This window comes from Schistocerca americana, chromosome 11, assembly GCF_021461395.2.
Source record: "Schistocerca americana isolate TAMUIC-IGC-003095 chromosome 11, iqSchAmer2.1, whole genome shotgun sequence".
NCBI lineage: Eukaryota > Metazoa > Arthropoda > Insecta > Orthoptera > Acrididae > Schistocerca > Schistocerca americana.
In genome coordinates this window covers 44,196,815-44,219,262 of record NC_060129.1, presented here as the reverse complement: position 1 = coordinate 44,219,262, position 22,448 = coordinate 44,196,815, and the positions used below count along the sequence as shown (strand labels likewise).

At 45.2% G+C, this 22,448-nt stretch overlaps 1 protein-coding gene across 1 annotated transcript in view; it reads left to right on the top strand.

Annotated features, from left to right (window-relative positions):
- The window catches only part of LOC124554144 (glycine--tRNA ligase), a 157,560-nt gene that overhangs the window by 44,487 nt on the left and 90,625 nt on the right, over nucleotides 1-22,448 (top strand). The window contains exons 6-7 of the mRNA XM_047128209.1: nucleotides 12,260-12,409; nucleotides 20,784-20,946. Of these exons, the coding sequence (XP_046984165.1) occupies nucleotides 12,260-12,409; nucleotides 20,784-20,946 (313 nt within the window). The remainder of the gene's footprint in view (nucleotides 1-12,259; nucleotides 12,410-20,783; nucleotides 20,947-22,448) is intronic.

Genomic DNA, 22,448 nt, shown 5'->3' with positions numbered 1-22,448 from the left:
AGCTCTTGTAGTCAATCAGTTGCTTATTACTGTGTTATTCCAGTATATGTGTCACTGTCAGCTCAGAATTGGTCTAGTGTGGGAAAGCACATTGCTCTCTCTCTCTCTCTCTCTCTCTCTCTGTGTGTGTGTGTGTGTGTGTGTGTGTGTGTGTGTGTGTGTGTGTTAGATTTATCATGAATGTTAACTACTTTTTTGTTTAGCTGATCATGGCAGTAGTGGCACTGTCCATTGTGGACTCCTTCACTGAATTATGCAGTATCTGCTCCAAGACAAGAATTTATCACAGTATTCACTTTCTTGAGTAAATAAGACTCTTTTCAAAATCAAACAATGGAAAATCCAGGATGGAATAATGATAATATTGTGAAAAGGATAGATTGTTACTCAATGTGTAGTGGAGATGTCAAGTTGCAGATAGAAGTGACAAAAAGACTGTCAAACAAGTAAACTTTGGACCAAAAAGACCTCCTTTGGAACTAGACGACATGAAAACACACACATCTCATACCCGTGACTACAATCTCTGGCTGCTGATCTCCGACTAAAAGCAGCAGCACTGGATGGGAGAAGCAGTCAAGGTGGTGGGGGCAAATAGGAGGCTGGGGTGGGGAGGAGGAGAGATAGCAGGTAGGGGTGGGGGCAGTAAAGAGCTGCTCGTGTGAACGTGGAGAGAGCTTAGGGCAGTTGGGAGGTCAGACGGTGGACGGGGGCAAGAAAGTAGACAAATAAAAACACTGGGTGCATTAGCGGAGCAGAGGGCTGTGTGGTGCTTGACGGGGAACAGGGAAGAGGATAGGTGTTTGTAGGATAATTAGGATAATGACTAATGGAGGTTAAGGTCAGGAGGGTTAAAGTAAGGATACCGTATTTACTCGAATCTAAGCCGCACTTTTTTTCCGCTTTCTGTAATCCAAAAAACCGCCTGTGGCTTCACAACTAACTTCCGCCACCGAATATATGTAGCGCTACACAGGCATGCCTTGTAGGTACAAAGATAAATACTGGCACCAAAACCTGTGCGTCAGTAAATAAATTTAAAAAACAAGGGTGGAAGACGAGCTTTTTTTTCTCCGCCCCGAGTTTCGACCACTGCATTTTCGTACATTAGCCAATGAAGTAAATACAAATTCCGTTTTGTTCATCTTCGAATGTAGCAGAATTTCAATGTACTATGAAAATCCGACTGGCAAGACTGTTTGGGATGTTTGTCAATATGACCAACTCTACGTTCTGAATTTTTTCCTACCTTTGAGAAGAGATGGTTGCTAATAGGAACCTGATGAAATGTGAATCACATGCAGTATTCTCTTCACCATAAGAATAATTCAAATATAAACATTTTGCCATGTATTCTTTCGTGTTTGCTGCTGTCTCATTTAAATACCGTCTGCCTAATAAACCACAAAACTAGAGTGAGATGACAGCAAACACGGAAGAATATACATATCATGTCATGTTTATATTTATATTATTCTTATGCCTAATAGTGATACAGTCAGAAATGAAGCACGGCAACTGACTAGATTTTTAAATCTAAGATGACTCTAATTTCTGTGCAGAATTTGATGTACTAAAGAAGCGGTCACAAAGATTTATAACGGAGAAAAATTTTCGCCTAACTCACGTTCAGAACATGTTCTACCATATGCAGTCTATTATTTGGTTCTTGTTGATCATTATCAAAGAAAGCAGCAGTGTAAGTAACAACAAATAGCAGTCTCTTGCCATTGTTTCGCTAATGAGACGATTCCTCTCTTTTTTTTAAATTGTAAGTGGCGGTAGCGCGCACAAAAGTGAGCCGTGCCGCGTTCGGCGACAGGCGGTAAATACGCACTATCAGAATGTGACAAACAATGCAGGACACAGTACAGTAATGGATTTTCAGCTTAGAGTGACGTAAACACCTATAACAAAGAAAACGGCACTTACCAGATCAAAGAAACATAAGCAATCAATTCAAACCAGACGAAGCACGTGAAAAAGGAAGAGTACCCGTATAGATACGGACGGAGCGCCTGATGCATAGCAATAGCTACCTGGTAAAGGTTAACTGCTAAGCTTACGAGTCGAACCAAACTACTGTGGCTGTATCGTCATTCATTTGACCTAAATTGTGTCTCATATTACAATGGACCAACTTTGTTTCGATTTGGAGGTGCGGCCCAAAACTTTTCTTCCCCCTTGAATCTCGAGTCTAAAATTTCAGGTGCGGCTTAGATTTGGGAAATTTTTTTTCCCTTTATTTCGAGTCTCATTTTTCAGGTGCAGCTTAGATTTGAGTACGGTTTAGATTCGAGTAAATACAGTATACTGCAGGAACAGTTCCTACCAGCGCAGTTCAGAAAGGCTGTTGTGGGTAGGAAGAGTCGAGATGGCGCAGACTGTGAAGTGAAGAACATTGTGTCGGGCAGGACAATCGTCAACTAGGTGGTCGAGCTGTTTCTCAGCCACAGTTTGTCGGTGGCTGTTCGTGCAGACAGACAGCTTGTCAGTTGTCGTGCCCACGTAGAACGCAACACAGTGGTTGTAGCTTAGTTTATAGATTGTTAGGCTGGTTTCACAGGTAGCCCTGCCTTTGATGGGATAGGTGATGCTTGTGACTGGACTGGAGTAGGTGGTGGTGGGAGTGTGTGGGGGTCAGGTCTTGCGTGTAGGTCATATTACAGGGAGAAGAGCCACAGGCAGGGGATTGGGACCAGGGATGGACCGGGATACTGTGTATGTTCGGTGGGAGGCGTACTAGCACTGTGGGAGGGGTGGGAAGAATAGTGTGTAGGACATTCCTTATTTCAGTGCACAACGAGAGGCAGTCGAAACCCTGGCGGGGAGTGTGACTCTTCTCAGGTAATTGTGCAAACATATTCTTCAAATTAAATTCGAGAATCATCCTGTTACAAATTCTTTCATCTTTCTTAACAGAATCGGAATTAGGAATGGATACAGTACAGTCTTTTTGTGTTTCCGTAGTCAATCTCATCATTGGTTCTTATTCCTGGGCCAACACACTAATCTGACCTGATCAGATGATACACTGAGCTTACAACTACATCTCTGCAGATACACTGAAATGCCAAAGAAACTGGTACAGGCATGCATATTCAAATGCAGAGATATATAAACAGGCAGAATACGACGCTGTGGTCAGCGACGCCTCTGAGACGACAAGTGTCTGGCACAATTGTCACATCGGTTACTGCTGCTACGACGGCAGGTATCGAGATTTAATTGAGTTTGAACGTGGTGTTATAGTCGGGGCACGAGTGCTGGGACACAGCATCTCCCAGGTAGCGAAGAATTGGGGATTTTCCCGTACGACCATTTCACAAGTGTGTCGTGTATGTCAGGCAACCGGTAAAACAACAAATCTCTGAAATCGCTGCCGCCGGAAAAAGATCTTGCGAGAACATGATCGGTGACAGCTGAAGAGAATTGTTCAGCATGACAGAAGTGGAACCCTTCTGCAAATTGCTGCAGATTTCAATGCTCAACCGTCAGCGTGCCAACCACTCGAGGAAACATCTCGGATATGGGCCTCCAGAGCCGAACACCCACTCGTGTATCCTTGATGACTGCACCACACACGGCTTTAAGCTTCGCCTGGGCTTGTCGACACCGACATTAGTCTGTTGATGACTGAAAATGTGTTGCCTGGTCAGACGAGTCTCATTTCAAATTGTGTGGAGTGAATACGTGGGTTCGGGTATGGAATCCACGGACTCTGCACGTCAGCAGGGGACTGTTCGAGCTGGTGGAGGCTCTGTAATGGTGTGGGGCGTGTGCGGTTTGGGGTGATATGGGACCCCCTGATACGTTTAGATATGAGTCTGAAAGGAGATATGTACATAAGTATCCTGCATCCGTTTGTGTCCCTTGCGCATTCCGACGGACTTGGGTAATTCCAGCAGGACAATACGATACCCCACATGTCCAGAATTGCTACAGAGGTACACTCTTCCGAGTTTAAATACTTCTGCTGGCCACCAAACTCCCCAGACATGAACATTATTGAGCATATCTGGGATGCCTTGCGACGTGCTGTTCAGAAGAGATCCCCACCCCCTCGTACTCTTACAGATTTATGGACAGCCGTGCAAGATTCACAGTGTCAGTTACTTCCAGCACTGCTTCAGGCATTAGTCGACTCCATGCCACGTCATGTTGCGGCACTTCTGTGTGCTCACGGGGGCCCTACACAATATTAGGCAGGTGTACCAGTTTCTTTGGCTCTTCACTGTACTTCCTCTCGCAAAATTACTGCCCTCACTGTGCCATTTCGAAGACACGTGTCATCCGCCAGGATGACTCGTAACGTGAAAATAAGTAACAACTTTGCACAGTAGTCATGCTGTCCTGTAAAATTTTTATACTACACAAACTGTCTTCCAGTGAAACTTGTACTGCAACTTTTGTGACACTGTTCAAGGTAGCTTCGCCTGGTCTTGAACAAGAACACACTGTCTGGTACTGACATAATCAGATAAATATTGTTTTGTAATGACTACTAGTATGTATAATTTCAGGAAAAATCTGAGTAAAATGTGTGATGAATCTAGTCCGTGGATTTTCTGTAAAATGAGGCATGTCCAGAAAGTAAGTGTTACTGAGCAGCTGACGTTCAGAAAGATTTTTTAATTTCCTTACAAAGTTGGCCATAGTACGTTCAATTACAGGAGGTCCATTTCATGCTCAGAATTCTGAACATTGGGGATCAACTGCATTTAAATTGCGTGAATAGGTTGAGGAAAATGTGCATAAAGTGTTCGTTGGCTAACTCCACTTAGTCATTGAGAATGTAATGTGGTGAAGTTTGCGTGTGAGTATATATTTCTAGTTCTTTGAGGAGGTCCATTTTGTTGCCTTTCCTAGTTGTGGGTAAAATCTTTAAATTACCTATAGTCCCTGAAATACAGCGTCTGTCTGGTGATCCACGAGAGAGGCAGATGCGGATTTACTTAAGTTTTTTAGTTTAAAGATGTTTATGTATTCATGGTAACTTATACTAAAGTTCCTTCCAGTCTGGCCAAGATAAAAAAAACCTGGGGCAATTGTCACAGGCAGCCATAAATTCCTTAGTTTTCAAGACCTGGTCTTGCAGTTTTGTTACTGTATACTTTGTTAGGCAGAGTAAACTATGTTATTTGCACAACGTTACAGTTGCAGAAACTACACACTTAAAAAAATGTTTTGCATCACCTCAGTTCCGAGAGTTCTTGAACCTCTACAAAAAATTGGAATAGAGATCAACATAAACATCATTTCTGCCCTTTTTATTGCTCATGAAAACCACACATTGCATGTTGTACCACCATACAGAGAGACCTTCAGAGGTGGAGGTCCAGACTGCTGTACACACCAGTACCTCTAATACCCAGTAGCACGTCCTCTTGCGTTGGTGCATGCCTGTCTCTGTCATGGCATACTATCCACAAGTTCATCGAGGCAGTGTAGGTCCAGATTGTCACACTCCTCAACGGCGATTCGGCGTAGACCCCTCAGAGTGGTTGGTGGGTCACGTCGTCCATAAACAGCCCTGTTCTATCTGTGCCAGGTATGTCCGATAGGGTTCATGTCTGGAGAACATGCTGGCCACTCTAGTTGAGCGATGTCGTTATCCTGAAGGAAGTCATACACGAGATGTGCACGGTGGGGGCGCAAAGTGTTTTCTGTGAAGAGGTTGCTGCTGATATGGTTGCACTATTGGTCAGAGGATGGCATTCACATATCGTACAGCCATTACAGCGCCTTCCATGACCACCAGCGGCGTACGTCGGCCCCACATAATGCCACCCCAAAACAGCCGGGAACCTCCACCTTCCTGCACTCGCTGGACAGTGTGTCTAAGGCGTTCAGCCTGACCGGGTTGCCTCCAAACACATCTCCTACGATTGTCTGGTTCAACTGATATGTGACACTCATTGGTGAAGAGAATGTGATGCCGATCCTGAGCGGACCATTTGGCCTGTATTTGGGCCCATCTGTACTGCGTTGCATGGTGTCGTGGTTGCAAAGATAGCACTCTCCACGGACGTCGGGAGTGAAGTTGTGCATCGTGCAGCCTATTGCGCACAGTTTGAGTTGTAACACGACGTCCTGTGGTTACATGAAAAGCATTATTCAACATGGTGTCGTTGCTGTCAGGGTTCCTTCAAGCCATAATCCATAGGTAGAGCTCATCCACTGCAGTAGTAGCTCTCGGGTGGCCTCATCGAGGCATGTCATCGATAGTTCCTGTCTGTATCTCCTCCGTGTCCGAACAATATTGCTTTGGTTCACTCAGAGACACCTGGAAACTTCCCTTGTTGAGAGCCCTTCCTGGCACAAAGTAACAATGCAGACATTATCGAACTGCAGTAATGACCGTCTAGGTGTGGTTGAACTACAGACAAAACAAGCCGTTTACCACCTTCCCGGTGGAATGACTGGAACTGATCGGCTGTCGGACCCCCCCTGTCTAATTGGCGCTGCTCATGCACGGTTGTTTACATCTTCGGGCGGGTTTAGTGACATCTCTGAACAGTCGAAGGGACTGTGTCTGTGATACAATATCCGTAGTTATCATCTATCTTCAGGAGTTCTTGGACTGGGGTGATACAAAACTTTTTTTGATTTGTGTATTTGAACTGTTGGCATGTCTCCATATCCACCTTCTTCTTTCCATGATGAGAAATGAACTACCTCTCCACCTTCTGTCCATGGAGTCCTGTCAAGGGATTCACCATGGTTTCTTCAGCCAGAGCTGAAGGTTTTGCTGTCTATTTCTATAGTAATAATTTACAAGCAGTATATTTACACAGATGTATATGTTTTGGAATAAGTCTTGTTGAATTTTTAAAATGATATTATGTTCCTCATTGACTACACTATTTATTACAATTTTCACAATTACAATTTTGATCTTAAGGTCCCGGACAGACAGAGAAACTCAAATGAAACACGTTACCAATGTGAGTTGATAACCGGTTGATTGCAAATCACTTTTTAAGCAGTTAAATAGTGCTCCACAGAGCGACTCACCTGTAAATTGCTTGCAATACATTGCCAACGAGTTGCCGGCAACTCGGTGTCCCGCATTGCCGAGCAATCAGAGTTACACCCATTCATTGAACACACCTCTGTATTGGTTTCATTGGAAGATATTTGACTACAAGCTTCCAGGCTATGTCAGGAGCGATTTGATATTGAAAGCAAGTTGTCATTTTGGAAAAGAATGTCATATGACACAAATGTAGTGTACTGCACAGCTATAGCTATGGTAAAGTTGCCGGTACGTCAGTGAAAGTAAATGTAAAAAAAAAAATGCAAAATCATACAGGAGTATTCTTTTATGTGAGTAGCAACCATTGTTTTTCTGCAAGATTGTTAAGTGAAAACTATACACTGGTTGGCCACCTGTTTAGTAGGTGGGATGTCCACATTTGGGACGGGTGATAGTGGTTACGTGTCATTATATGGAGGCAGTGAGGGCTCAGTATGTCACTGGGGGGAGTTGGGACAACATCTGTTCACAAGTCACCTGATTTCTGTAAATTCCGGGGTGGGAGTGACGAGATTTCACGTGTTCAGTCACCTCCCGGATGTGTTCGATCGGGTTCAGATCTGGCGAGTTGTGGGGCCACCACGTCAATCGGAACTCGCCACTGTGTTCCTCGAACCACTCTGTGACACTGGGCCTTTCGACACGGCACATTATCTTGTCGAAAAATGCCACTGCCGTCGGAAAACGTGATCGACACGAAGGGCGTACGTAGTCTGCAACCGGTGTACGATACTGCTCGGCCGTCACAGTGCCTTGCGAGAGCTCCATTGGACCCACAGATTCCCGTGTGAATGTTCTCCAGGACATAATGGGGCCGCCCCCGAGTCGTCTCTGTCCCGCAGTACAGGTGTCGAGGAGCTGTTCCCCCGAAAGACGGCAGATTCACGTTCTCCCTTCGACATGACGGAGAAGGTATTGCGTTCGTCAGATCGTGGTATGTTCTGCCACTGCAGTAATGTCCAGTGCCGACGGTCACGTGAGCATTTCAGTTGCAGTTGCCGATGTCACGGTGTTAGTGTCGGCACCTGCACGGATCGTCGGCTGCGGAGGCTCACCGATAGGAGTGTTCGGTGCACTGTGTGTTCAGACACACTTGTACGCTGCACAGCATTGAGGTCTGATGTTAGTTCTACAACAGTTCCCTGCCTGTCCGATTTTACCAATCTGCCCAACCGGCGACGTTTGACATCTGTAACGAGGAGGGGCCACCCGACCCCACGATGTCTGGATGTGGTTTCATCTCGGTTTTGCCACATGTCGAAGACGCTCACCACAGCACTCCTCGAACACCCGACAAGTCGCATAGTTTCCAAAATGCTCTTGCCGAGCCTCTGGGCTGTCACAATCTGCCCTCAGATGCCACATTGTGTACTGTGATCTGTCGCTCCACACAACATTTTCTTTGCTGTTCAATCGTCAAGTGTTTACTGTCCTTACACCCAGTGAGGCATCGTTTGGCATTTACTGGTAAGGTGTGTGGGTTATGAGTAGCCGCTCAACTATGAAATCCAAGTTTTCTCACCTCTTGTCTAACTGTCATAGTACTTGCAGTGGATCCTGATGCAGTTTGGAATTCCTGTGTGATGGTCTGGATAGATGTCTGCAGATTACACATTACGACCCTCTTCAACTGTCAGCGGTCTCTGTCAGTCAACAGACGATGTCGGCCTGTACGCTTTTGTGCTGTACGCGTCCTTTCACGTTTCCACTTCACTATCACATCGGAAACAGTGGACCTAGGGACGTTTAGGAGTGTGGAAATGTTGCATACAGACGTATGACACAAGTGACACCCAATCACCTGACCACATTTGAAGTCAGCGAGTTCTGCGGAGTGCCCCATTGTGCTCTCTCACGATGTCTAATGACTACTGAGGTCGCTGATATGGAGTACCTGGCAGTAGGTGGTAGCACAATGCCCCTAACATGAGAAACTTAGGTTTTCGGGGGTGTCCGAATAGGTTTTCGGGGGTGTCCGAATACTTTTAATCACATAGTGTATTACTTACGTGCTGAAAACACTATTGACATCCCCTATGTTTTCAGCATGCAAGTAATTTTTGTTTATTCTCAGTACTTTTTGAAGATGTACTGTGAAACAGTATTTATCAGTGGAATGTGTAACTTTGATCTGTATCTCTATGCTAACTTTAACACCTTGAAAATGACTTCTTTGGGTGAAAATTGTAGTAAATACACTGTCCTGTCACAATAATGTGAACACATGTAAAAAATCTGAATAACTACCTTTTGTAGTGTGAACTGGTGCGAGGCGTGCAGGAAGAGGGGTTGGGGTTGTTTGGGGGAGGAGATCAAACAGCGTGGTCATCAGTCTCGTCGGATTAGGGAAGCACGGGGAAGGAACTCGGCTGTGCCCTTTCAAAGGAACCGTCCTGGCATTTGCCTGGAGTGATTTAGAGAAATCACGGAAAACCTAAATCGGGACGGCCAGATGTGGGATTCGACCGTCATCCTACTGAATGCAAATTCAGTGTGCTACCCACTTTACTACCTCGTTCAGTTGTGCAGGAACGGTACGGACGGGGCTGTGGAGCCGTGGCCAGCTGCGGGAGGTTTCTCGGTCGAGAATCTGTGATGCGAACAGCCCGATTGAGGCGGTCCTGCAGATTCTCAATTGGGTTTAAATGTGAGGGAATTTGGTGGCCAGGGAAGTACGATAAACTCGCCCGTTGGTCTTTGAACCACATTGTTACACTGTGAATTGTGTGACGTGTCGCACTGTCCTGCGCATTGATGCTGTTGCGCTGAGGAGAAACAAATTGCATGTTGGAACGAACATAGTCCCCAGAGATTTATACGTAATTGTATCGATCTGTCGTGCCCGAAGAGCACGACGAGATCACCCGAGGAATGCCACAATAGAATTTCCCAGACCGTAACACTTCCCCCCTCCTGTCCGGACCCTTCCGGTGCTCGTCGCAGGGCGTCGGTCGTACGTCTGACGTGGCATAAAATGTGATTCGTCCCAAAAGGCCATCCGTTGCCACTCGGTACAAGTCCGTTTGTGGTATTGGCGTGCACATTCCGGCCTACGAACGGCAGTCGGCACGAGTACGTAAACTGGGCACCTGCTGCGGAAGCCCGTACACGGCGTTTGCCGAATCGTCATCGAGGAGACTCTGCCGGTAGCCCCTCAGTTTTTCTGGGTGGTCACTCGATCGACAGTTGCTCATCTATCCGCCCCTGTATACATCATTCGCACCGTCTTACATGGGCCGTGGTGGACCACCGTTGCCTCGGCACAGGTTTTTTTGATACTACCGTTTTGCCGTACACCGTATGCTGTAACCACGTCGACGTGCGAACAGTTTAAAAACTGAGCAATTTGAGAAATGCTTCTACCCTCAGTCCAAAAGTGTATGACTGTGCCCTTTTGGATGTCAGATAGATTGCTCCATTTCTGAATTTTCCGACAGTGACTACCGTTTTCCACATCTGCCTGACACACTTTATATACCTTCCATTGCCATTACTGTCACCTGCCGTCTTTGAGTGGTTATTGCCTGTCGACGCTGAACACGGGCAGTGATCACGTCGGTGTGACTAGACCTTGTAATACAGGCAACGGTGAACGTGGCATTGTTAAAAAAGAGGAGGGAGATTTCTTGTCAAACTTGCTAACGAGGGAACCTCCCCATTGCAATCACCTCAGATTTAGTTATAAGTTGGCACAGTGGATAGGCCTTGAAAAACTGAACACAGATCAACTGAGAAAACAGGAAGAAGTTGTATGGAACTATGAAAAAAATAAGCAAAATAGATAAATTGAGTAGTCCGTGCGCAAGATAGGCAACATCGAGGAGCGTGTGAGCTCAGGAGCGCCGTGGTACCGTGGTTAGTGTGAGCAGCTGTGCACGAGAGGTCCTCGGTTGAAGTCTTCCCTCGAGTGTGAAAAGTTTAATTTTTTATTTTCAGACAATTATTTTGCGAAGCTGTACAAATACACAGAGCAGTATTGTTTACGTGATCGTGTGTCAATTATCAAAGTTTAGCCACTCACACATAATCAACTTCACTCTCCAAAATTCCAGGACATGTTCAGATTTGCTTGGAAATATGCAGGATTTGACGGTCTACACATGGAAAAATTTGAAAACGTTAAAAACGTATGTTTTGACAGAGCACAGGGAAAACTTTGTGACTGTGAAACTGTTGCAGTCATTTGTTGCAGTTTATGTGACAAACTCTTATGGTTTTCATCACTTTTTTGGGAGTGATTATCACATCCACAAGAAAACCTAAATCGGGCAAGGTAGAAGAATCTTTTTACCCATTCGCCAAGTGTACAAGTTGGATGGGTCGACAACATATTCCTGTCATATTCCTGTCATGTGACGCACATGCCGTCACCGGTGTCGTGTAGAATATATCGGATGTGTTTTCCTGTGGAGGAATCGGTTGACCTATGACTTGCGATCAAATGTTTTCGGTTCCCATTGGAGAGGCACGTCCTTTCATCTACTACTCGGACGGTTTTGCGGTGCTGTTGCAAAACACAGACACTAAACTTATTACAGTGAACAGAGACATCAATGAACCAACGGACAGATCGTCACTTTCCGAAAATAAAGTAAACTTTTCACTTGAGGGAAGACTTGAACCAAGGGCCTCTCCTTCCGCAGCTGCTCACGCTAACCACGGGACCACGGCGCTCCTGAGCTCACACTATCCTCGATGTTGCCTATCTTGCGCACGGACTACTCAGTTTGTATATTTTGCTTATTTTTTCATAGTTCCGCACAACTTCTTCCCGTTTTCTCGATTGATCTGTGTTCAGTTTTTCAAGGCCTATCCACCGTGCCAACTTATAACTCAATCTGAGGGGGGTGCGATGGGGAGGTTCCCTTGTAAGCACAAATATTTTCTTACCTTTCGTGCTGTGTTTATGGACTGCAGTTGTTGCTGACGATACAGCAAACTGTCTGTGTACGAATTTAAAAATGTATGACCGTTTGTCATCGGGAGATTTAAGATGTTAACTTTGACGGCTCAAATGTTATCTCGGAGAACTCTTTTTTATGTTTCTGTTTTTATTGCCTGGATGTATGCAGCAAATTTGTGGGCTGCCTGCCGGTATAAAATAAATAGTCTTCCCTCTCTCACACACCCCTAATTAACCTACTTCTCTACTTTCTGCCTACCTACGGTAAATGTCGGTGTTCGATACATTGTGAGGGCGACATCTGCTTCGTGTTTCAGGTTCCTGAGGCCGGAAACTGCGCAGGGGATCTTCGTCAACTTCAAGCGGCTGCTGGAGTTCAACCAGGGCCGCCTCCCTTTTGCCGCGGCACAGATCGGCAACGCTTTCCGCAACGAGATATCTCCACGGTCCGGGCTCATACGTGTCAGGTGAGTGCTGGGAGCTCTGCACGGGTGGGCTTCTCTCAACCCAAGAGTTTGTTTTCCTGCGTCGCATTCTGACCGCTCAAGTTTGCCGCACAGTACTGCCCGTTTTTATATATTTACAAATTGTTATGCTTGCCTCAAGCATCGGTAGTCTTATTACTCTGAGTGACAGTGAGTGAGTGAGTTCGTAATTTTATGAGGTGTCTGTGTATATAGTGCTATAGAAATGTATGTATAAAAAATGTATGCAGTGCCAGCATGTAGGTACAGAATGAATGTGTTTGTAGTATTTTGCTGTATATCAGATGTGAAAGCGTGCATTATATTTTGTAATGAAATTTTAAGAAAATGCTTTGATTCATTGCACTCGTGCAGAAGTAGTGCTTTTAGAGGTTTCTCTGGCTCATCTAGTACTGAATGCGAGATTTTGTCACCAGAGCAACACATTCCAGACACTTCTCCCTTCCATTTTGATACATTATGGTGCCTAAATTTTTTATCCATCTGCCTATTACTAATTAATGATTAACATAGTTAATAAATCACAATTAAATGAAGCCTCACCACAATGCTCTCCCATTCCACAGGTAAAGGTATGACACTCTGTCGTACAGCCTTTAAATGGCACCGCCATTGTGAGTCTTAGAGTGTCTCGGATATGTCGTGTGATGCTCGGCATCTAAACTGCGACGGGCGTGTGACTGTTCTGATGTCTCTGTAGGTCTTGAGGCTGCCTGATATTTTCCGTCTGAGCTCCAGTGGATGTGAGATTGCTGTGAGATTTCTCGAATTTGAGTAACTTTTGCACATCGAGCTCTGTTAGAACTGAGCGCTCGTCGGACTTAAAGTATGTGAGGCTTATAGTAATAATTTTAAATACAGTTTGTAGGCTTACTGTCCAATTGTATTGTTGTATCTGCACCAGAACTCTCCAGCTATGCCAGGTGGTGTAGGGACTCAGTATTGTAAACCACGTGGGCAATAACGTTGCATTTGCACTATCACAGAATCATCTGTCGACACTAAGAGTCGTGATTATCACTGCGTGCCACTCGAGTATACCGTATTTAGAATACTAATAATATTCGGGACAACTTTCTAAATGCTCAATGGGGGACAGATCCGGAGATCTTGCTGGCCAGGGTAGTTGACTTAAACCTTCTAGAGCACGTTAGGTGGCACGGGATACATGCGGACGTGCATTGTCCTGTTGGAACAGCAAGTTCCCTTGCCGGTCTAGGAATGGTAGAACGATGGGTTCGATGACGGTTTGGATGTACCGTGCGCTATTCAGTGTCCCCTCGACGATCACCAGTGGTGTACGGCCAGTGTAGGAGATCGCTCCCCACACCATGATGCCGGGTGTTGGCCCTGTGTGCCTCGGTCGTATGCAGTCCTGATTGTGGCGCTCACCTGCACGGCGCCAAACACGCATACGACCATCATTGGCACCAAGGCAGAAGCGACTCTCATCGCTGAAGACGACACGTCTCCATTCGTCCCTCCATTCACGCCTGTCGCGACACCACTGGAGGCGGGCTGCACGATGTTGGGGCGTGAGCGGAAGACGGCCTAACGGTGTGCGGGACCGTAGCCCAGCTTCATGGAGACGGTTGCGAATGGTCCTCGCCGATACCCCAGGAGCAACAGTGTCCCTAATTTGCTGGGAAGTGGCGGTGCGGTCCCCTACGGCACTGCGTAGGATCCTACGGTCTCGGCGTGCATCCGTGCGTCGCTGCGGTCCGGTCCCAGGTCGACGGGCACGTGCACCTTCCGCCGACCACTGGCGACATCGTCGATGTACTGTGGAGACCTCACGCCGCACGTGTTGAGCAATTCGGCGGTACGTCCACCCGGCCTCCCGCATGCCCACTATACGCCCTCGCTCAAAGTCCGTCAACTGCACATACGGTTCACGTCCACGCTGTCGCGGCGTGCTACCAGTGTTAAAGACTGCGATGGAGCTCCGTATGCCACGGCAAACTGGCTGACACTGACGGCGGCGGTGCACAAATACTGCGCAGCTAGCGCCATTCGACGGCCAACACCGCGGTTCCTGGTGTGTCCGCTGTGCCGTGCGTGTGATCATTGCTTGTACAGCCCTCTCGCAGTGTCCGGAGCAAGTATGGTGGGTCTGACACACCGGTGTCAATGTGTTCTTTTTTCCATTTCCAGGAGTGTATTTATTGTGGTAGGATAGGTTTGTGGGGTGCACTCTTACATGTAACTAGGCATTCCACATGTTTTGCACTATTATTATTATTATTATTATTATTATTATGATAAGCATAAGTTACATCTAACATACAAAAGTATAAGCAGTTAGTTGTTAGTACAGTGCACAAATACAAAATAAGGTAGCACAGTTTATGTTTGTTCGTAAGTACAAGAATGGAGCCATGATACAGGCAGATAGTTTTGAACTATGAAGGTTAGGAGCAGTGCAAATGAGAAGGGAGGGAGGAGGAAAAGAGAAGCATGATAAAACACACTGTTATGGTAATAGGGAGGAAAGAGGCATGAGAAATAAGTGTAACTGTGAGAAGATGAATGTGTTTGCTTTTCTATTTGATAAAGGGGAAACTGGCCATACAAGTTAATCATTGGGGAAATTTTACGGTATTGACAGAAGTAAGTGTTTCAGCTTCTCAAAACCAACGAGGCATGTAATTCTGCGTTGATTGCAGGGTAGCCTCTTCCAGAGATGGTGCACACTTGCGCTCTGAGGAGCTGGTTAGGTAGACACAGCATGTAGTTGTCATGTACAGTAAAACCCCGCTTTTATACTTTTCAAGGGACTTAAAAAAAAATGGTGTAAAATTTGGGAAATAACATTTTAAGCTGTAAAAGCTACGTACAGGATACCCCCTGGCATTTTATGAATGATATATATACATAAGTCATCAAAAGACTTGTCAGGGACTTGTTTATTATCTAATGAAGGTTTATTATCTAATAAAAACCACTGATATAACTGGAATGTAACAATTAAACAATGGAGAATCCAGGATGGAATGTAACAATACATTCCATCCTGGATTTTCCACGGATGTAACTGGAACTGATAACTGTCAGGGAAGTAGGAACGTTCGACTCAATTTCACATGTCATAATAGCTATTTTTGAAGCTTGCTGCTGTCATTCATTATTTAAGTAATGAAATACACCACTAGTTACATATTTTTTCAGGCTTAGCACTATGCATTCGGAGAATTTTTTCTCATTGTCAAGTGCAAATATGTACGTAAGTATTTTGTGTAGTGTTTGAATATGTGCGATTCTGTGTCTCTTGCACTGTAGTCATCTTTTAGAGGTTATCATGTACTCATCAGTTATGTAGAAAACCACACACACATGCAAACTATCACTCACATTAGTTGTTTGTGTAACATCACATAAAATATGTGCGTAAATACTGCACTTGATAATCAGAATAAATTCTCAAAACATGTTTTGCTCTGCACGAATAAAATACGTAACCGGCACTGTGTTTACACTAAAAACGTTTGAGCAACTCAGAACTGAATGACGGTGTCAACTAGTGCTCCGAGGGGCCGTACATCGAAGCACGCTAAATAAGATTCGACAAAGGTGTCACGACGATCGCGACAGTCGCGAAACTGCATTTTCATAATAGACAGTTTGGAAATGGTTGTGATTGGTCACGTTATCTTCATTCGAATGAACCTAGTGACTCCCATCAACTACCACGCCGAGTAGACCTCGGCGGCAGCAGCAAGAGATACGGCACGAATTGTTCCTACTTTTACGCGTTTACCAGTTCAAATCTGCTGAGTAGAGTGCCCCATTGTCAAGAAACTTAACCACGTAATATTTGTAAACTAGTGGACGGCCAACATCGTGCCATCATCATTTTTTGTCCACAGGCGCATTTTTCGTAATGCATAAATTGTGGGGAAATTATAAATATGTTGATGCGAAATTGGGTGCAAATTAACATTACGGGCATAGGAAATTGATGGGACCGATAAAAAAAAAAAAAAAAAAAAAAATGTCGGAAATGCCAGGAAAATGTCAGTTCCGGGAACATAAAATCAGGGTTATACTGTAACTGGTCTCACCGCGAAGGACCTAACTGTACGGTGGTGAGTGTGGAAACCGACCCCTGGCATTGCAGTTTGTGAGCTGCCGACTGCACCTGAGGAACTTGAACGTGCTTGTACACGTACGTCACTATACTGGCAAAGGTGAGATAATATGGGGGCATCGAGAAGTTTGTGTACGCTAGTACTATTATTTTACGAAACGAAATAATGCAGTAAGTTTTGCAGAGTGTTGTAAACAAGTGGAGCAAATGTATTTTGTTAACTAATTGAGTTTAACATATACGTCGGAGAATTGTGTTACAAAATTTGCGACAAGTTACGTACACACACATTTAAAGCAGCTTGTGGTTTCTGTAAGAACAGTAAATGGGTAAAGACACTTACTATTGATGACAAATAGTGTGTTCTATTTACAGGGGTACTTTCATAATGACCATAGTATTTGAAGAAAAGCAAAATTTGATCAAAACAGGTTCAAAACTCATTATTAAGTTATGTCTGTTAATACGAGATTTATTACACCCCTCGACATTTATTGTACATTAACTATTTAAACACTGACAGTGTTTAGATAAGACAAACTGGAATGTAATTATTTAGGCTTATGTACAGTACAAAAGCAAAAATACGTAAGATGTTTCTAGATATGCTTGTACTGAGATACGATCTTTCCCTTTTATCTTCCACCTGATGTGTCGAAAAATCACAGCCGACATGACACACGTATTGACCAGTGTGTCAAAAATCTAAAGGTAAAGTAGTTATATCAATTTCTCCCCATTTCTTGCAACTATTGTATCATTAAATAAACAGCTATTTACACATCCTTTTTTCTCGCCACCGTATTGCGAGTCTAGAGTGCCAACTTCAGTGACACCGGTGATTGCCAGTCTAGTAATGCAAAATGAAGGTGGAGCTCCTAGAAGACACGGTCGGATGTCGGTGTAACTTGGAACGTGTACACACCGTTGGTGGGTACATAAACGATTAGAGTTGCAATTCTCGGTGACGAGTAGAATGGCGGAGTGCGGAAGAAAAAAATTATATCTATAGGAATTGGCCTCTGGCAGCGTACCGATTTCCTGTGTCTTCTGGAAGAAAATTATTCTCACAGCATGTCAGACCGCCATATGGTCGGTGGCCCTCTTTACGGATGAGCCAGTTGAGGGATAGCCCCACTTTCTCGCAGGAGGACCTCGCGACGATCTAGAATCTGTTCTATAGGAGCGGGATGTCCATCTCTTCGTGTAGCAGATGAGTGTAGAAGAGTCTTCAGAGCTCAGTTCTGGGTCCTTTACAGCATTGCAACAAGTCATTCTCTGGCCTTTCCCCACACCACATCCGTATACACTAACACTGGACAGACCGGTGTAGAATACGGAACAATCTCGTGTCGCAATGGCAGCATTGACAACAGGACAAGCAGTGGGTATAGAGTGCGAACTCTGCCTTCGATGTCTCGGGTACGAGGTCCTCGTCGAGATGTGACACTGTTTGCACCCCTGACGTAGGGTGAATTACCTAAAAGTTGCACCACAAATACTGCAGAAATAGAAAGTGCTATTGATGTGCGGTTTTTTCGGAATGGATTGGTAGTCAACTGTTCCTATTGTTAGCCAATCGAAAGGTTGTAATAATACTTAGAAACTGTATTTTTTTATGCAAACAAACACTTCTTAAATGGAATAAGCCTATTGACATTAACAGACTAAAAGTAGGGTACATTAGAAAGTCAGCGGTATTTTTGCAGGATTCTAGTGTGCGTCATTAACGAGATATTGTATTTTGAAAAGTTCCTATACAGACACTTGTACGATACCTGTGGCAGCACACACTAAAGACTGACGCAACTTCATACACTAGTTATGTGAATCACGTCCAGTAACAAGACAATTGACCATCACAGGTTGTGATCAGAACGAGCACACCAGCGGCAATACGTGCTTCCAGTTGGGATGGAACGACTGCTGCAGATGTGCTAGCATTTCGGTGGAGATGTCTTAGCAGGCTGCAGCAATACGCTGTTGCGTATCGTCAGGTGCAATTGGTATGTCTGTTTAGACAACATCTTTCAGCTTTCCCCACAGAAAAATGTCGACAGGGCTCAAGTCCGGGGAATGGGGCGGCCGAGGTAGGGGTCCTCTGAATCCAGTCCGACAATTTGGAAACAATTCGTGAAGACATTCTGTAATACCTAGTGCACTGTGGGCTGGACAATCGTCACGTAGGTACCACAGGTTTCTCGTAGTGTGCAGAGATGTGCATGTCTTCTGGTATCTGTGGAAGACAGTTTGTTAGGAGGCTGCAATACTTGTACACATTCAGTGTTCTATCTGTAAAAGACAGGCCTATGAGCTGACGGTTAACCACCCCACACCACACGTTTACACTCTGTGGGTGCCGATGTACCTCCTTACGAAACAAATGGGGGTTTATCGACAGGTCGATAGTGCACGTTTCGACAGTTCACCTGGTCGTGATTGGCAACTGTGGCTACGTTACGAAACGAGGTGCACGATACATTTGGAGTATCGTGTCTTAATGCCCACCTGCAGAAGTTAACACGATTCTCGTAATAGTTCCCACGCAGCACTCGATGGTGAGGGGTGTGATAGAGATAGGAGTTACGTCGGTGGAGATTGCGTAGTATACTAGCCCGTCTTCCGACACTTCCCCGTGTGATTGCGAGGGAGCCGATGTACGGATCGGGTGGAACAGCAGCGAGAACATTAATTTCCCCCTCTTTTGTCATCACTTGTTCCTTCTGTTGCTCTGTATAGGTTTTACACTACCACTTTCACGTAAGTGGCGAAGAGTTAGATACGTAATTGCCGAGGCGGTTGACGTCTGTTGGGATAACTCTCCACTTACACCGTATGCACCTGCACCGTGTGCCTGCAACTACTGAAAACACTGCTGCCCTTCTCGATGGACGACAGTGGCAATTCTCGGCGATTACCTGCAACAGCTCGGTCCGTCGACAGTACTGCCGATCGTCCCGTGTTATTGCCGTGTATTGCAGCCACGTCGCAGTTCTGTTGACAGCGACACTATTGCGGCCACACATTGGTGTAAAATATAGCCTGCGTAAATGCATCTTAAGATTTTTGTAATCCACTTCACTCGTTCGTGATGAACTTTAACCTACCCTCGTTCCAGGATGTGAGAACAATCGTTAACAGCCCACTCACTAAGGTGGGGAAGGTTTCTGATCACTGCATGCACCATTGCCTTTTGCGTGCTCTGATAGTTAGAAACCTGACTGAGTTAAACCTGGGGAACGTGGTGGCCACTCCGCCCGGCCTGTTCGACCTGCCCGTCTCTGGGAAACTGGATATCCTGTTATGCCCAGGCAGCTAGCTAATAATGAGGAGAGGCACCATCTTGCTGGAAGAAAATTAGAAATGTCGCGTTTTCAGACAGCAGTGATAGCAGCACATCTTTGTCTGATGACTGCAGATAATGTGCTGCTGTTGATTTATCACGAATGGAGAAAGACCCTAGAATATGAGAACTGTCTCGTTTGACGTTCCAACTACTTCTGACGGATCGGTAGTGTGTGGGGTCGATGCGTGACCAGTATTAGTGATTCTTTTTATTTACTTCTCCATTCGCATAGAAATTCACTTCAATCCGTAAACAGTAAATTAGAATGGAAGCGACAGTTTTCATCCATATTGCGTGTCCCTCATTCTGAAAACTGAACCAGGTGATTTGGACGGTTTCAGTGAGATGTTGCAACATTTGCATTTTGTGAGGGTGTCATTTATGTGCAACCAAAATTCTTATCATCAGTGTGTGGCTGACCCCTGATTATCTGTAATATGTGGCAAGTACTGTGACTCTTACTGGACGATGCCAGAATAGCAGTCGATGTCGTTTCATCTGTAGCATTTGTCTCGTGTTAAAGCAGTCAGCATTCGTGTCGCCTGTAAGGGAGAAAAATCAGTTGTAACTCGAGAGTGAATAGAGCTGTGCTCAAATGAAAGGCACCGTTGTTCTTCTCTTGTAATTTTCTATTTCTTTCACGTGTCCCACGCACCCCTTTCCATTTAAAATTAAGTTGCGTCAGAGAGGGTGGCTTCCAAAATGGCTACTGTGTCGGTCACATAGCCTCACCGGTTTTCTCCCTCTTCTCTAATCCTACTTTATTTTAACCTCCTGTTTATCGACATATTTTTGTTTTAGACTCTTTTAAGAGGCACCCACAGAAACCCCTGTATTTAATTATTACTGTCTTTATATAATAGTTAAGACAGTAGCACATTCTGTGCCCTAGTACAGTACCTTTTCTGCACGTCGGCTTCCAGGGAGTTCACGATGGCAGAAATTGAGCACTTCTGCGACCCGTCGGACAAGCGGCACCCCAAGTTCTCCGGCGTCCGTGACACACAGCTCCTGCTTTACTCGGCCTGTGACCAGATGGAAGGGCGCTCCGCATCTGCCTACTCCATCGGCAGGGCCGTCGACGAGGTACGGTGCGGAGTCTCTTTGTGAGCCACGTACACGGATAAGAGTAGATGTACATTTTGTTCCGTAAGTAAACTGACGTACAATTAGATGGTAAGATTATAAACTTTCAGTCCACCAACAAAACAATAATACTAAGTGTACATCAGTACTCGATTCTTGGTCCCTCTCTCTTCCTCATACACGTTAACGTCATTTCACTAACCATTAATTCCCATATAATATGAGGGTGGTTTGATAAGTCTGGTAAACAAGTAAGAACAAAATGTTTGTTTCGTAAACAAATCACCTTAGTTCTTGACAGTCTCCTTTTAGTCTCGGTCGAGCGATCCTCCACCTTTTTTGTCCCGTCGGAAAAATAGGTTCTGTTTAACTCTGCAAAGTACTCGTTGACTGCAACTGTCACGTCCTCATTTGATGAAAATTTCTTCCCAGCAAGCCAAGGTTTTAAATTAGGGAACAGAACAGGAAGAAGTCACTCGGGGCTAAGTCTTGTGAACAGGACGAATGAGGAACCGATTCGAATCCCAGTTCCTGCACTTGTGCCGTTGTTATTGCTGATGTGTGGGATGGTGCATTATCATGGTGGAAGAGCACATATTTGTGTACCAGCCTCGGTCTTTTTTCAGCCAATGCTTGTTTCAAATGATTGAACTATGAAGAAGAGTAAGGTCCAGTTATGGCTCTGCCTTTTTCCAAGTAATCTATCTGGATTATTCCTTGGGACTCCCAAGAAATAGTGGCTATCACTTTAGTAGCGGACAAAATTTTCTGTGCGTTCTCCGAAGCTAATTTTTCTGACTGTCTCGGCGGGCCACACAAAAACTGTCAGCGGGCCACACGTGCCCTCGGGCTGTTATTTGGCCACCCCTGTTTAATACGATCCCTGTAACTATTCTAATTCTAATTATCGAATAAAACTAGCCCCTGGTATCGTAGAGAAAAATTGGAAAATTATCGACAGTTGAAGCTTAAATGTCCCCGTATGCAAAAATTCAACAGCTGAAAGTACAGAAAATAGGGAGACCGCACTACTGGATCACCTCGACCGATCTGTCGCCTGTGAAACGTCGTGGTGACGAATTGTCGAACGATCTGTCAAAAATAATGCGGTGCACTCTCGTGCGTAAGCCACGGTCACCTCTCTGGTAGCGCTGCTATTTCATTGCACAAAAATACGTTGTACACAGCACGTATTAATCTGTTTGGTAAAGTGTGCGGGCCTGTGAATCAGGCACCGAAAATCCTCACCGTACGTCGATTGCCACGTGGAGGACCCCGAGTTCGATTCCCGGTACTGCAGTTTTTTTTTTTTTTTTTCTCTGTGGGAGCACTGGGACGGGTGCATTCGGCCTAGTGATGCCAATTGAGGAACTACTAGACCGAGTAGTAGAGGCAACAAGTCTTGAAACGTGACAGTGGCGGGAAGAGGGCCCTCTCTACCACGTCCTCGCAGTGCCATTGGTATAAGACAGTGTAGCAGTCGGTTCGTACCGCTGGGCCTG